The following is a 13,795-nucleotide window of genomic DNA, read 5'->3' as shown; positions in this document are numbered from 1 at the left end:
CCAGGGGCCCCACACCTTCAGCCACGCCCCAGGCTTACCCCGCGCCACATACACCACCTTCTCTCGGAACATGCACCAATCCATGTGTTCTTTCCAGGCCGACACTGCCGGGGGCCTCTGGGATCCCCACAGTTGAGCGATGTCACGTTTAGCAATCATATAACCCAGCGTCACCCATCGCGTCTGCGGAACCGAGTAGTCGGTCGGTTCCCACACATTCAGCAGGCATCTCCTCGCTTCAGGCACCAGCACGACATGCGTAACCGCTCGCAGGACCTCATGCACACCACGCCAGAATCGCTCCACCCTCGGACATTCCCACAGAATATGTAAAAAGGTCGCCAATGCACCGCACCCACGCTTACACAGTCCATCCTCGGCATAGCCCATACGCAGAAGCCCTGGCCCCGTCACATACACCCGGTGAAGTATCTTAAGCTGGACGAAGCGAAGGCGAGCCGGGATGGCCACCTCCTTCGGGGAGGCCACCGCGGAAATCCAGTCCTCGTCGTCCAGCTCCAACCCATCGGCAACCCAAGCCTCGCGGAGCCCAGTCAGTAAGCCCGAGCGGTCATTAATCAACTTCTTGTAGATGAGGGAGATCGTGCTGTCCGGAACGTGGCCATCTAGCACTCTATCCTCCAGTGGGGAGGACTCCGGGATGGCGGCCACGTCTGGGAAGACAGAGCCCAGTGCGTGCCGGACCTGCAGGTATCGAAAGTATTCACTGCCCTGCAGCTGAAACTCCGCCTGCAGTGTCTCGAAAGTTTTGAATCCTCCCCTCGTCCAGAGGTCCCCCACTGTACTAATGCCTATCGTGTCCCACCTATCGAAGCCCTTCGAGGTCCATAGGGAGCCCAACCTCTCAGACGCATACAACGGTGACGCCCGGGTCAAACGGTCCTTCCATCCCATAGCTGCATTGGCCGCGTGCCATACTCGCACCATGACACGCGTGGGTCCCGTCAGGCGGGAATCGGGCACGCTAGTATAGAGCGCTCGATTGTAATCGCCACCGGGCAGGAGCATCTTGTCCATTTCAAATGCCGGGTTTAAGGCGGGCCCGTAGAGGCCGTGATTAATTGCAGCTAATTGGGAGGCCCAGTAATACCGCTTAATATCCGGGAGGGCAATCCCTCCGTCATACCACGGGAGCGTCAACTTTGCCAGGGCTATACGCGGCCTCCCGTCCCAGAACAGGCGGCGTTGCAAACTCTCCACCTCACGGAAGTAACGCGCCGGGACCAGGTCCATCGAGTTCTGGAGGGCGTACAGAAAGCGCGGTAACGACATCATCTTGAAAAATGCCGCCCGGCAGAGCGGCGACAGCGCCAAGCGCCGCCAGCGCGCGACGTCCTCCTTCAAGCGCTGGAGGGGGGGAAGCAAATTCCGCTCGTAGCGGGCCACTGGGTCCAGCGTAATATAGACGCCCAGGTAACGAAACCCCTGCGAGGCAATCTGGATCGAGCAGCCCCGCGGGAGAACAGGAGCCTCCCCGGAAAGCACATAGACAGAGGATTTAGCCCAGTTGATGACAAGACCTGAGTTACGGCCGAAGGAGCGCAGAACATCGACCAGGACAATCAGTGATTTACGCGGGGAGGCTAAGTACAACAGGATGTCGTCGGCGTAGAGGGACACGCGGTCCTCATACTCAGGGGTCCAACGGAGACCACGGATAGAAGGGTGCCACCGCAGCCACTCCGCCAGGGGTTCCAAGGCCAGTGCAAACAGGAGCGGCGACAGGGGGCAACCCTGTCGCGTGCCCCGTCCCAGCACGAATGGGGCCGAGACTCGACCATTCACCACCACCTGCGCCAATGGGTCAGAGTACAACAATTTGACCCAGCTGATGAATCCCGGGCCAAATCCAAATTTCGCCAACATCGCCCAGATGTACGGCCACTCGAGCGTGTCAAACGCCATGGTGGCGTCCAAGGACGCCAAGATGGCCGGCTCCCGCACGAATGGAACACGCGCGAGCACCCCGTGCAAGCGCCGCAGGTTAAGGGCCGTGTTGCGATGGGGAATAAAGCCGGACTGGTCTTGGTGGACCAGATCGCCCACCACGCCGACCAGCCGGTTGACAAGCACCTTGGCGAGGATTTTAGGCTCCGCATTCAAGAGCGAGATCGGCCGATAGGATGTAACCCGGTCTCGCGGTCTCCCCTCCTTGTGGATAACCACGATGGTAGCTAGACGCTGGTCCGGCGGGAGGGAGCCCCGCGAGTGGGCCGCAAGGAACATCGCGCGGAGGTGAGGTGCCAGTACATCCGGTCGCAGCTTGTACAATTCGATAGGAAGGCCATTCGGGCCCATGGCCTTGCCCGAGGCGACCGAGCGTATGGCGAGGGCGATTTCATCCGAGGTGGGAGCGGCATCCAACGAATCCCTGTCCTCCACTGAAAGCGAGGGCAGCGCGATGTCCCGCAGCAGGGCATGGGAATCCTCCTCCGAGCAGGGAGAGACCGGAGAATATACCTCGCGGAAATAATCCGCGAAGCAAGAAACAATGCCTTCCGGCTCAGTAATTCGTACACCGTCCATCCTCTCAATCAGCGGGACCACACGACTAGCTCTCTCCTTCTTATCCAACCACGCAATCAGTTTGCCAGCCTTATCACCCACATCGTACAGTCGCCCCTGTTGCTCTCTGCTAAGGCCCCTGGCCGCCTCCGTGACGAGGGCCCTATAGGCCGCCTGTTTAAGGTGTAGAACATGCAGCGCCGCGTCAGTCACCCCACTCCCCAGACCACCCTCCAATTCAGTAATTTCGGCCTCCACCCGGGTCACCTCCTCCTGTGCGCGTCTGCGGGCATGGGAGATAAAGGAGAGGGCCTCCCCTCTGAGAACTGTTTTAAAGGCTTCCCACAGGGAGATAGCCGACGGAACGGACCCCACATTCTCCTCAAAATACCGTTGCAATGATTTAATCAGGTCAGCACGAATAGTGGGGTCACGCAGGTACCAAGCATTGATTGGGGCTACCCTGCCCTCTCCCCTCGGGAAGACACTCAAGTGCAACAGGAGCGGGGAATGATCTGAAATACCCCGCGCCAGATGGCGCACCTCTCCCACCCTCCCAGCATAAGCCGCAGGGACAAGGACATAATCAAGCCGCGAGAGGCTACCATGGGCACCCGAATGGAAGGTGTACTGCAGCTGGGTGGGATGCTTTAAACGCCAGCAGTCCACCAATCCCAGTGTGTCTAAAAGGCCCGCTAACCACGCCTGTGCCCGGGGGAGGTCCCTAGGGGGATGACGATCCATAGTCCCAGAAGCCACCGCATTGAAATCCCCCCCCAACCACCAGAAGCCCCCCCCGGGAGGTCAAGGAGAAGGCGCCCCAGATCTGCAAAGGTGGTGGACTGTAGCCCCGGTGGGACGTACACAGAGACAAAGACAACTACCTTGCCCTCGATATCAACAATTCTTGTCTTTCTTTGTATTTGTTAGGTGTATTCTCATATGTTCTTGTTTCGTTTTTTTTTTTTGTAGCCTTCTTTTAGCCAATACGTGTTTTGTCGCCCATGGCAGATGGCCTGCGACTTCCTCAGGGCTGTTTCGTCGGTATGATTAGTGTTCTCTTTTAACTGGTTGTAATTCCGTCCTGGTTAAAACTATTGATGCAAGTGCCATCAAGCTCTTGCTTATTAGCGATACTAAGACTTTTATCTGCATGATATTTCACAATGGAGTGTTTTGAGTTTTTATCATTTATTCACTATTTAGCTATTTATGTATTTATACCGGGCCGGAATAATGGTACCATATTGTGTTCATGTCCAACACTCGCAAACAGTATCTTTGTACATCAGGTGTTACGGAAATGTTACAATTAATGTAGTACCATTACTGGGGTTCCTTAAATGGTTAAAGGGGGTCAGTTAGAAGAGTGTGTTGTCATATGCTGAATTTGTTCAGTGGACTTAAGTCAAAATGTGCCAATTGTAGAAGGGCGTTGGTGTTCCTAACTTAAACGTCTGTAACAGAGATGCTATTGTGACTCTACATAATCAGAAACGGGGGCTGTCCGCGTAGTCTGTCCGGCATACTAAGCAACAATATTTTGGATTAGTAGTCATTTTTATGATTCACGTGATAATAACTGTTTTTATAATGTTGGAGGTGATTTTTCGTTTTTAGGTCTCGCCTATGCAGCGCGCATGCGCTACATAGGAGAAAGACCTTTAGCCATTGATGTGCCTTTTCAGCCAAAACGTGCATGCATTGCATTGCTTTTAATGGCAACGCATGCACATCTGCCGATTCCCTTGCGGGAGCGAGCTTTGACACCATATGTTTGTAATTAACTTGCAAACATGGTGCCCCTGCTCGTTCCCAGAAGGGAAACAGGCGCAGGCCTCCCGCCGATCTTACCTCCCCCTGCTGCCTCCTTCTTTAGCGCGAGTCGCGCGCGCGTGTTTGTTTTCTTTCTTGGCGGTGAAAGAAACTAGCCAACTTATGTCCCAAAGCTAACATTGTGTAATATCTGTTAATAAGTGCAGATTTGGTCTCGGCATTACCGGGAGCCGCGATTGTAATATCCCAGTATTTTAATAGTAAGCTAACATTGTGTAATATCTGTTAGAAAGTGCAGATTTGGTCTTGGCATTACCGGGAGCCGCGATTGTAATATCCCAGTATTTTAATAGTGTACCAAGTCTTACCCTCCAGAAGAGGGTTTAAGGAACTGTGTTTCGAGAAGTGGGTTTCGATACAACTATCACCCCTTTCTACCGAATGTTGAAATTCAGCATTGGCGGCATTGACTTGGAGTGGCCTCACTCCAAAGTCCCCATTTTTGTGGTGGACTTTCTCTACAAAGAGGGACAAAATATGCGTTGGCACGGGTCAGAGCCATATCTCCACCACTCTCCCGTTGTGTGTGCCAGCCCGGGACGAGACAGGTTCCCGGGCTGGCGGCCGTCTGATTGCAGCTGCACCGAGTACTTCAAAGGTAGGTGAAAGACCATTTAGTTGTTAACGAGGCTTCGCAGTGTTGTCACCCATTCTTAGAGCCCCTGCATCTCCGTTCTGAGGGGAGCGGGGAGCCGCGTTCGAGTCTCGGCCCCTGGGGCCAACATTCTCGGGGCTCTCGTCAGGAGCAGTTACATCTACTTAATGCATATGGAAATTCCTCTTACAAATTTTATATAGCGCGAACTTGACCTGAAGGTAGCTTTGGTAACTTTCAAGGCATCACGTACACTCTGGTGCTTAATTTAAACCGGTGACTAACGGAACGTGCTGATGTTTAAAAGCATTTCTAATGCTGCAGCAGCACGTTTCCTTTGTGATTTGCAGCCATAAGATTTATGTGCACACAGAGCCACTTTAAAGTATGTTTTTGCTGAAAATGTAAACATGTATTTCAATAAGAGCGGGCGCCTCGCGCAGCAAGAAAAAAAATGCATGTAGGACTTCCTGCAGCCACGTTGTCAAAACTTATTAAAAATAATTGTAGATAGAAAGCGTGTTTGTTTTCTTTACTGCCACTCTACTACCCCTCCTCTAAGACTCTACTATCGCTCTATCCCTCTTATACCCTTCTACCCCTATACCCATCTACTACCCCTGTACCTCTTTACTACCCTTCTAGCCCTCTACCCCTGTTCTAACCCTCTAGCCCTCTACCCCTCTACCATCCCTCGTCTACCCCTCTACTAACGCTCTAAACCTCTACCCCAACCATATAATTGCATAACACATAATAAATACAACATACACCCCACATAATACCACTCACTGCAACAAAATTACTTCTAAAAAAAATCACTTAAGGTCCTAAAAGCGAGACCTATTGGCTATGCCAATGCTTGTTGATTTTTTTTATCTCACTTAAGGGAAATTGAACTCCATAGAATTGTGTTCTGTTGTATTTATTGAAAAATCACGCAATGTAGTGTACCACGATATCTATATTGTGAGGGTTTTAAATAACTTGAAACCATAAAAATCTTACTTAAATTACTACTTCTCTCTAAATAACTGAATCCACCCTCCTAGAACAACCGACTTCCTTAATGCACTTCCCCCATCATCCATCAATGAGCCTGATCAACTCTACCTCTGAAATGAACTGTACACTCTCCTACTTTTGAGTTAACCTACGATCGCTGCCACCGAACTATATCACCTGTCTATTTTATTCCACCATCGTTTATATTTTATCTTCATTTATACCTATTGTTGTTTTCATTTCCCTTTGGGATTGTTTGTGAATGTTGTAGAGCAATCTCTGTTAAGTGCTCTGATACCCTTGGGTCAAGTTCTCGCTGTATGAAACTGAAATAAAAAATAAATAAATCTGCATTTGTATGTTAACTCACAGATTAAAACTTCCCAGTAGATTAAATCCCTTCTCTAGAGCATAGGGTAGGGTATTTTATCACTTCCTGTTGTTGATGAAATTGGCGACCTGTCTCCACAGTTCCTTTAATAAACAAATCAGAATTTATCTTCTGCCTCTACAGAGATTCTTGGTAAATACGTAAGCCTTCCACAAGAACATGTTATGCTTTTACATGGGATAATTCAATTGGAAGCCCCATGAGAGAGTTGAACTTTCTCATGTATCAATAGGAGGCACTAGATCCTTATTTACTGCACTTTTTCAATGCTCCAGCTTTCTTCATTTTGATAACTTCCCCCTGCTATTGCGACCCATTGGAAAAGTCCCTTTCTCCTGTATTTCTACTACAGATTTCTTGTAAGGCTTGAAGTTTTCATCCTGCTAAGAACCCTCTTCTAGTTGACGAACTGATGGTGGTTTTTTGAAAATTCCATATTCTCCTTTACTGAGACGTAATTATAACTTTGAATTTAGTCTCATGTTGGCGTAATGGATTGATTAAATTCATGTATTTACTATCACATTACGTGTGTGCTTTGACATGAGGGTGCAGCATGGCTTTGTACCCATCATTTTTTTTTCTCCTCCAGAAGTCCTGTCTGGAATTTGTAAAGTTCAAAAGCACTTACTACATTTCATTTGCATGTCTGTTCAACAGTCCCTGTGCGCCATACTTAAGTACACTTTAACATTCACTAGAACAAAGGAAATTTCATACAAGGCATTTCTGAAATCTGGCGATGTCAAAGACCTCTTGTGTAAAAGTAGACTTTGAGTCCGTCCACTTCACCCATTGGCTCGTTTGGGGCTGTATCTGTTGTAGTTTGAAGTAGGTGGGTATGACATTTAACAGAAGCACATTGTTGAGGCTTTGCACACCTATGTCGGATTGTGTTGCAGGGTGCCTGGTACTCACCATTGTGTTTGCTGTGGCCAGTTTAACGGATTGTCTTCTGGTTGTTCTGGCACTACATAAGGCAGTCATGGTGACCTGTCTGCATATCTGTTGGCCTTCTCTCTTTTCCTGATGGTGTTTTATTTTGGTCCACAGGGGTTTTCAGTTGGATTTCAATTTTTGTAATTTAAGTTCAGTACCTCTTATGGCTCATCTATACTGGAGTGGATGATAGTGTACCAGCTATCAACCTTTGGGGTTTACTGAGCCATGAATCGCCTTGTCCGGCTGCTAGCTGACGGGGACACTGGCCCCACACATGTATGCATGTTTCCTTCTCTGCTAGTTTTGAATGCATTGTTAGCAGATTACTGCTGGGAGTTTTGACTGCTGTTTGAAAATGTACCTGACTTGTTCTCCTTAAACATATATGAGAAGAATGTCTGCACTGCAAGTTGTGCACTCCATATGTCGCTAGGCAGTTCTTTGTTGCATTGGTTGAAACTGGTTATGTGTTGAGGTCTTCCATGTGTTGACCTTTTTTTTTAACTACCTTAGTATAGTCCTTGTGTGCTCTTCTTTCACTTCATTTAACCCAGATCTCTTGACTGGGGGAGAATGTCTGCATTGTCAGCATTCCGTCCATCATTTGTTTGTTGTAACCCTTCTCTCACTTCATAGCAGAGTTTCACACCTGTTTTCTGGTTATGTTCTGCCAACATCTCGTCAGTCAGTTGCATTTTGGCTTTATTAAACTCTGTAGTTGTCTGAACTTTGGTCTTTCTCCAATGTATGTCGTTGTGTTTTCTCTGTCATAGATGCTCCGATTGTATAGGTGTTCCCCATTTCAACTCTGGTCGCTATCCCCGTTTGCTGCAGGAGGCCTTATTCTTTTCCATCAACTTCATGCTCATGGCAGTGTCGCTTGCCTGCCCCATGTCTGAAGCACATCAAATGCCTCATTCTACTCTGTCAACTAAGCACTCCAGTAAACTGCAAAGAACACGATATACACAGGAGCGCTTCGCGGCCTCATAAAGTATATGAATCGCTGCATAGATGTACGTTATGTTGGCGACACATGTAAAGGGCATGTACTCCAGAACCTTTCTTGGCCCTAGTTTGGTGATGTCGATGGGATTCCTGCAGTGCTTATTTTGAAGACTGACTTTCCATTTAGCATGCTTAACACGGGGCAGGGACATAGCTATTCTTTACTTCCAAGCATTGTTCTATTATATGTAGCAAAATGCTTTTCTTTCCCTCCTCATTTTAGAAAGGTTTCGGTATGATAAATCTTTTGCCTGATTATGGCGTTTTGCAGAGAACAAAAAACAATCTTTTGCAATGCAATAGGTCTCGCATTTGTGAGAATTTAAGCTCTTAGTGCTGTAAATGACAATGCCTTTTATATATGTTTTAAAACCCAAATAAAAGGCATTGTCCTTTACAATGTCAATAGCTCGTGAATGCGAGACCTATTGCATTGCAAATGCTTGTTTATGTGTGGCTCTGTGTTGGCACGGTAGGTAGTCTCAGATGAAACTGACGTCAGTGCGTCAGGGGAGGGCTTATATAGACTCCGTCCACGTCAGATCCGGTGGTCGGCGTCACTACGGAGCTGTTTGACACCCTCTGCAAAGGTGCTACTGTGAAAAATTTCCAGATCCAGTCTGGCGTTTGGGGCGAATTCTAAGGTAAGTAATCTGCTGCTAGATCCTGTCTCTACCAGCAAAGGCGTTACTGAAGGTACTTTTTTAGGTCTCGCCTAGCAGCGCGCAAGCGCTGCATAGGAGAAAGACCTTTAGCCATTGATGCGCCTTTTCAGGCAAAAACGTGCACGCATTCCATTGCCTTCAATGGTAACGCGTGCAGGTGTGGCGATTCCCTTGCGGGAGCGAGCTTTGACACCATATGTTTGTAATTAACTTGCAAACATATGGTGCCCCTGCTCGTTCCCACAAGGGAAACCGTCGCATGACCCTCCTGTCTTCCCTCCCCCTTCTGTCTCCTTCTTTAGTACGACTCTGCTGCAGGTCCCGGCGCACTTCAAGCTCTGCTCCCGTCCATCACTTAGTTCGTGGTACTCTCACTTTACCCAGACCCCGGTATAGGCCCTAGGCCACGCAACGATTCTCCCATCAGGTAATAATATTGTAACCCCCCATCCATGGTACTATCTCATGCCCAAGGCCCTTGCAGACGCCTGCACACCCTGGTGTGCAGGCCACACTATGGCTCCGCCTGCCCCGGCCGAGGCAGGGTGTCAAATGGCGCAGGCCTGGCGCTTGCATGCTTGTCTTGGCATGGCTCGACACAGCTTACGTTACACACTGCAGCCGACTGCGCCTGCGCCCGCAGCCAAACTCTGTAAGACTGGATGTCTGGCTGTCTGTCCCTCCACCCTGCGAAGCCGAGGCCTGGCACTCAGGTGGCACATTCCACCGCTGCCACAGCCGGGAGAGTGAAGCCTACCGAGGGGTCCTCGTGGGTGGGCGTCTGGGGGTGTGAGGCAATACGAGTTTGAGGAGTGATGCAGGAGACCGCCAGGACTGTGCGGGAACAAGGTCTGTGGAGACTCCCCAGGCCCCAGTGCTGGCAGACAGCAGAGGCGACCCGCCCATCCCCCACACAATACCCCCCCACCTCCCCACACCTTCAATCCATCCCAAAACCAGGGCTTCATCATTTACTGTATGAGGTAAATACTTGTTTTTAATCTCTGTTCGCTCTTCTTTCCTTTATGCGCTATTTCTCTCCCCTTCTTCGCCCGCCTACAATTCTTTTTTTTCTCCCTCCCTTCCTTATTTCTACTTATTCTCGCTGCCCCTTTCCTTTCCTTACCCCTTTCTTTCGTTTTGTCTGTTTAGTTCGTCCATTGTGCTTTCTGGTGCACAAGTGGGCAATGTGAGAAGTTAGCAGTGTTGATTTCGGTAGAGCATGCGCATTGGTGGATAGTTTGGAAGCTTGCACCAGTGGGCAATGTGAGAAGTTGGCAGTATGAGAATATGGCTTTGGTGGACAGTTGCACGCGGGCAGTGTAAGAAGTGCTTTGGTGAAAACTGTTGTGAGAATCCCACACAGGCGGGCAGTGTGAGAAGCTGGAATTTGTGGCCAGTGTTAGAAGTAAGTATAACTGGGTGAGGAGCACACACTGAAAGGCTGTGAATAAAATGTCTCCGGTGGGGAGTTTGAGAAATGGTAATGGTGGGGTGTTGAAGATGCACCTGCTAGTGAAGAGCGAGAGAAATTGACACTGCTGAACTTTGTGAAACAATTGCACTGGTGGGCATTGTAAGAATGTGACCCTAGTAGGAAGTGTGACTACAAGCTTCAGGCAGGCAGTGGAACACAAGCACCTGTTTAGCAAGCATCTGTGTCTTGCTCAATGCGCCATAAAATGCTGATGTAACGAGCATTGGCAAAACCACTAGGTCTCGCCTATGAGAGCTGTTGCCTTTGTGAATGTTATGTGAATGTTTTGTAGCCATGCTGTACTGCAGCGCGGATGCTTTGCAGTGTGGCTAAAACTAACGAGCATTGGCATAGCCAATAGGTCTCACGTTTGGGGCCTTATAAGTATTTAGTACAGCACAATATCCTTGGTGCAACAGAATCAACGGTTGCATGGCTAACACTTATAAGGTCCCAAAGGCGAGACCTATTGGCAACGCCAATGCTTGTTTCTTTTCTTTTTCACTCTTCTTGTCCCTAGGCTCTGGAACTTTTTTCCTTTGGCAGTGTGTGTCTCCTGCTTTAATCATCTTCTATACCTCTTTCAAGATCTATTTGCCCATGGTTAAACATCTATAATGTCTGTTTTAAAGCTGATATGCCGCAAGATTTTTTCCGGACAGCTTCTGCTTTTTGCTAAGCACAGCCAATTTGTCCTTTTGTGCGCCTTTGTCTTTCACATAGATGGTGTATGCTGCGCACTCATTTTTTTTTTTTTTTAGGTCGAGGGTCAGTGCTCATGGGCTGTCTGCAAGACCTGTTGCGTTCACTAAAACCTGTTTATTCCCGCCCCTACTTACCATTGGTTCCCTCCTCCATCGCTCTTCTTTCCTGCCTCCTAAGTCAGTCACTTAGCAATAAATCATTTCCAGTCAAAGCTAAGGAGCACCGGCCAAGCACGATCTCCTTACGCTCCGTTTCTTCATCTCTTGTTTTACAGCACTTTAATGTTGCTTTTGACCCGTTGCTGCTTCCGCCCCCGACCACCCTCTGGCAAAAACATAGCATTTGGCACTCCCCCTTCTTTTAATATTTTTTTTTTTACCACTTTATTTGCACGAGTTTAGTTTTTGCCCTTCCACCCAACGCAGTTTGTTTTGATTGCGACACCCTCTCTAACTATTTTGGAACAGCAGTAATAGTGCACGTGCTCGCTTCTCGTAGGCAGCGATATGGCTGTGCCACTGCCGCTCCTCGTCTGCAGCTCACGCCAGGGAAGGGTCCACCACATCACCGCTCGCTCTTAATTGCAGACTCCAGCAGCTTCAGCCACGGGTCTTCTTCCTTCTTCTATTAAGCGGCTACACCCTACAGACAGCAACAACAGCCTGGCACCAGCTCCGATGTGTGCCCTGTTTCTCCACAATGGGTGAGTGCATTTAAAAATGCTCATGTTGCTTTCACCTTCTGCCTGTCACAGTTTATCATTTAGCCGGATTCAGTTTGTTTCAATTTACCCGTCCCGCCCGTTGCTATTCGTTAATTTTTTTTTGCTTTTTATCTTATTTTAAATGAAATATTGTTCTTTTAATTAACTGCCCGGCAAGCACTTTGTCGAATGCTTATTCTAAAATAATTGTCCATTCCAGAGGGAATGAAAATAACCACATGCATTCTCGATTTATTATGCAATTTTAGTATTGCTCCCAGTCTAACTTTTATTCGCATCCACTTGTTGAGCGCAAATTTGAATAATACAGAGGTATCACATTAATGGTTTGGTCAGTGGTGCATGTTTCAGAGCAGTAATTGATTTGTGACTTGCAGAGAGAAAATAACCTGTCGCGGATTCCTATGTCAATGCATATGAGACTGTAAGCAGGGCCAGAGTGTAGGCCCGGGCCCCAATTAAGTGTCCCTCATTGGCAAATTAGTTAACTTAAAAAAACGAGCATTGAAAATGAAATAGGTCTTGCCTTTAATTACGTTAAAGCCATTTGCTTTGCTGTACAATATCATTAGCAAAACAAATGGCTTTAACTTAATCAAAGGTGAGACCTATTGCATTTTCAATGCTTGTTCAAAGAGCATTCACGCCCCCACTTGTGTCCTGCAGAGCAGAGTCTCATTGCTGGCGTTACCCTAGATTACACAATTTAGCACTAACATGGGCCCTATTTACCTGCCTGCGTCTTCTCTAGGCATTACCTGTCCACAGCCATCAATATATTCAGCCAGGAACCTGCAGGTCGGCTCGTGGTTATTATGCCACACTGAACAACTGACCCATCGAGGCCACGCCTGCTCTAGATGCCCCTCCCTCCGGCCGCCATCTTTGCATGCCTGGGCTTATCTGTGGCAAAATATTGGCACTTTGACTGATGGTGTAACTGGTTCTTTCAATGGAAAGGAACTAAAACTTCAACTCCAAGATCACAATAGGTTATCAAATGAAAGCTCAGGGCGGAAACAGGGTGTGCTGACCACTTGGCATCAGGTGACAGCCTTACACGTGAATCATGCACATAACTGTATACATTAACACCACACACCTGCCGCGCCAAAACCAATGTATACAATGCTGCTAAATACAAGGCACTTCATTAACACATGTGCACACACCACCAACATAAACATCATACACTCATGCCACGCCAAAAGTTCACAATTGCAGACCTCACAATAGTACGGCAACCAAACTGAAGACCGTCCCTAGTGTGTAGACACTACATTAGTAGCATATCGGCACTATAAAGATAGCACAGTAAACAAACTAAGCAGGCAAGACGTATGACACAGATCGGTAGCACCCGTTTGCACCCTCATCAGTGCACCCTGTGGAAGAGAAGGGCGTGGGCACAGCAGCGCTCGCTTTCACTGCCTGGCGAGCTCCTGCGGCCTCAGCAAGCCGACACGCCCGGTCAATCAGCAGCATGCCCGTTGTCCAGGCTTGTGGACAGCGCTTCCTTGGCATAGGAGGTGATTTGGGGTTAGCAGAAAGTGGGCCAGGGACCTGTGGTGACCTCGCAGGCAGCACCTTACCCCTGGTTGTTGCTTGGAGGCACCCATGAGGATGCGTGCCGGATATGTTGTTTCGTATCCAGAGACAGGCCGGAAATAAAGACAGACCTCATTTCTACACTAAGGTGAACTGGAACAGCAGCTCTAGTTGGCACTTAGTGAAAGGCGTGAAGCGCTGCCGCTCACTAATGGATGAGCGGGGCACCTTCAGGGCACAGAGAAGGTTCAAGGGACTTGCTGACCGACGCAGTGTGGAGAGGGCGGGGCACGGAGTACCTTTATGCGGAAACTTTAGGTGGGCACGGAGGACCTAGGGAGTTTTCAGTCTTGCACTGAGCGGGAGAAGGATC

The 13,795-nt window shown here is 48.7% G+C and overlaps 1 protein-coding gene across 2 annotated transcripts in view; it reads left to right on the top strand.

Annotated features, from left to right (window-relative positions):
• Positions 1-13,795, top strand: part of PTDSS2 (phosphatidylserine synthase 2) — a 426,270-nt gene that overhangs the window by 86,761 nt on the left and 325,714 nt on the right. The window contains exon 3 of one of the 2 annotated variants that reach the window (XM_085644754.1): positions 11,649-11,853. The exons of the other annotated variant lie outside the window; for it this stretch is intronic. Coding sequence (XP_085500880.1) covers positions 11,828-11,853 — 26 coding nt within the window. The 5' untranslated portion in view covers positions 11,649-11,827. The remainder of the gene's footprint in view (positions 1-11,648; positions 11,854-13,795) is intronic. 2 annotated transcript variants of the gene reach the window in all.

This window comes from Triturus cristatus, chromosome 3_1, assembly GCF_964204655.1.
Source record: "Triturus cristatus chromosome 3_1, aTriCri1.1, whole genome shotgun sequence".
Classification (NCBI taxonomy): Eukaryota; Metazoa; Chordata; class Amphibia; order Caudata; family Salamandridae; genus Triturus; species Triturus cristatus.
Note: the sequence above shows the minus strand (reverse complement) of the source record. Positions and strands in the feature narration are given on the sequence as shown.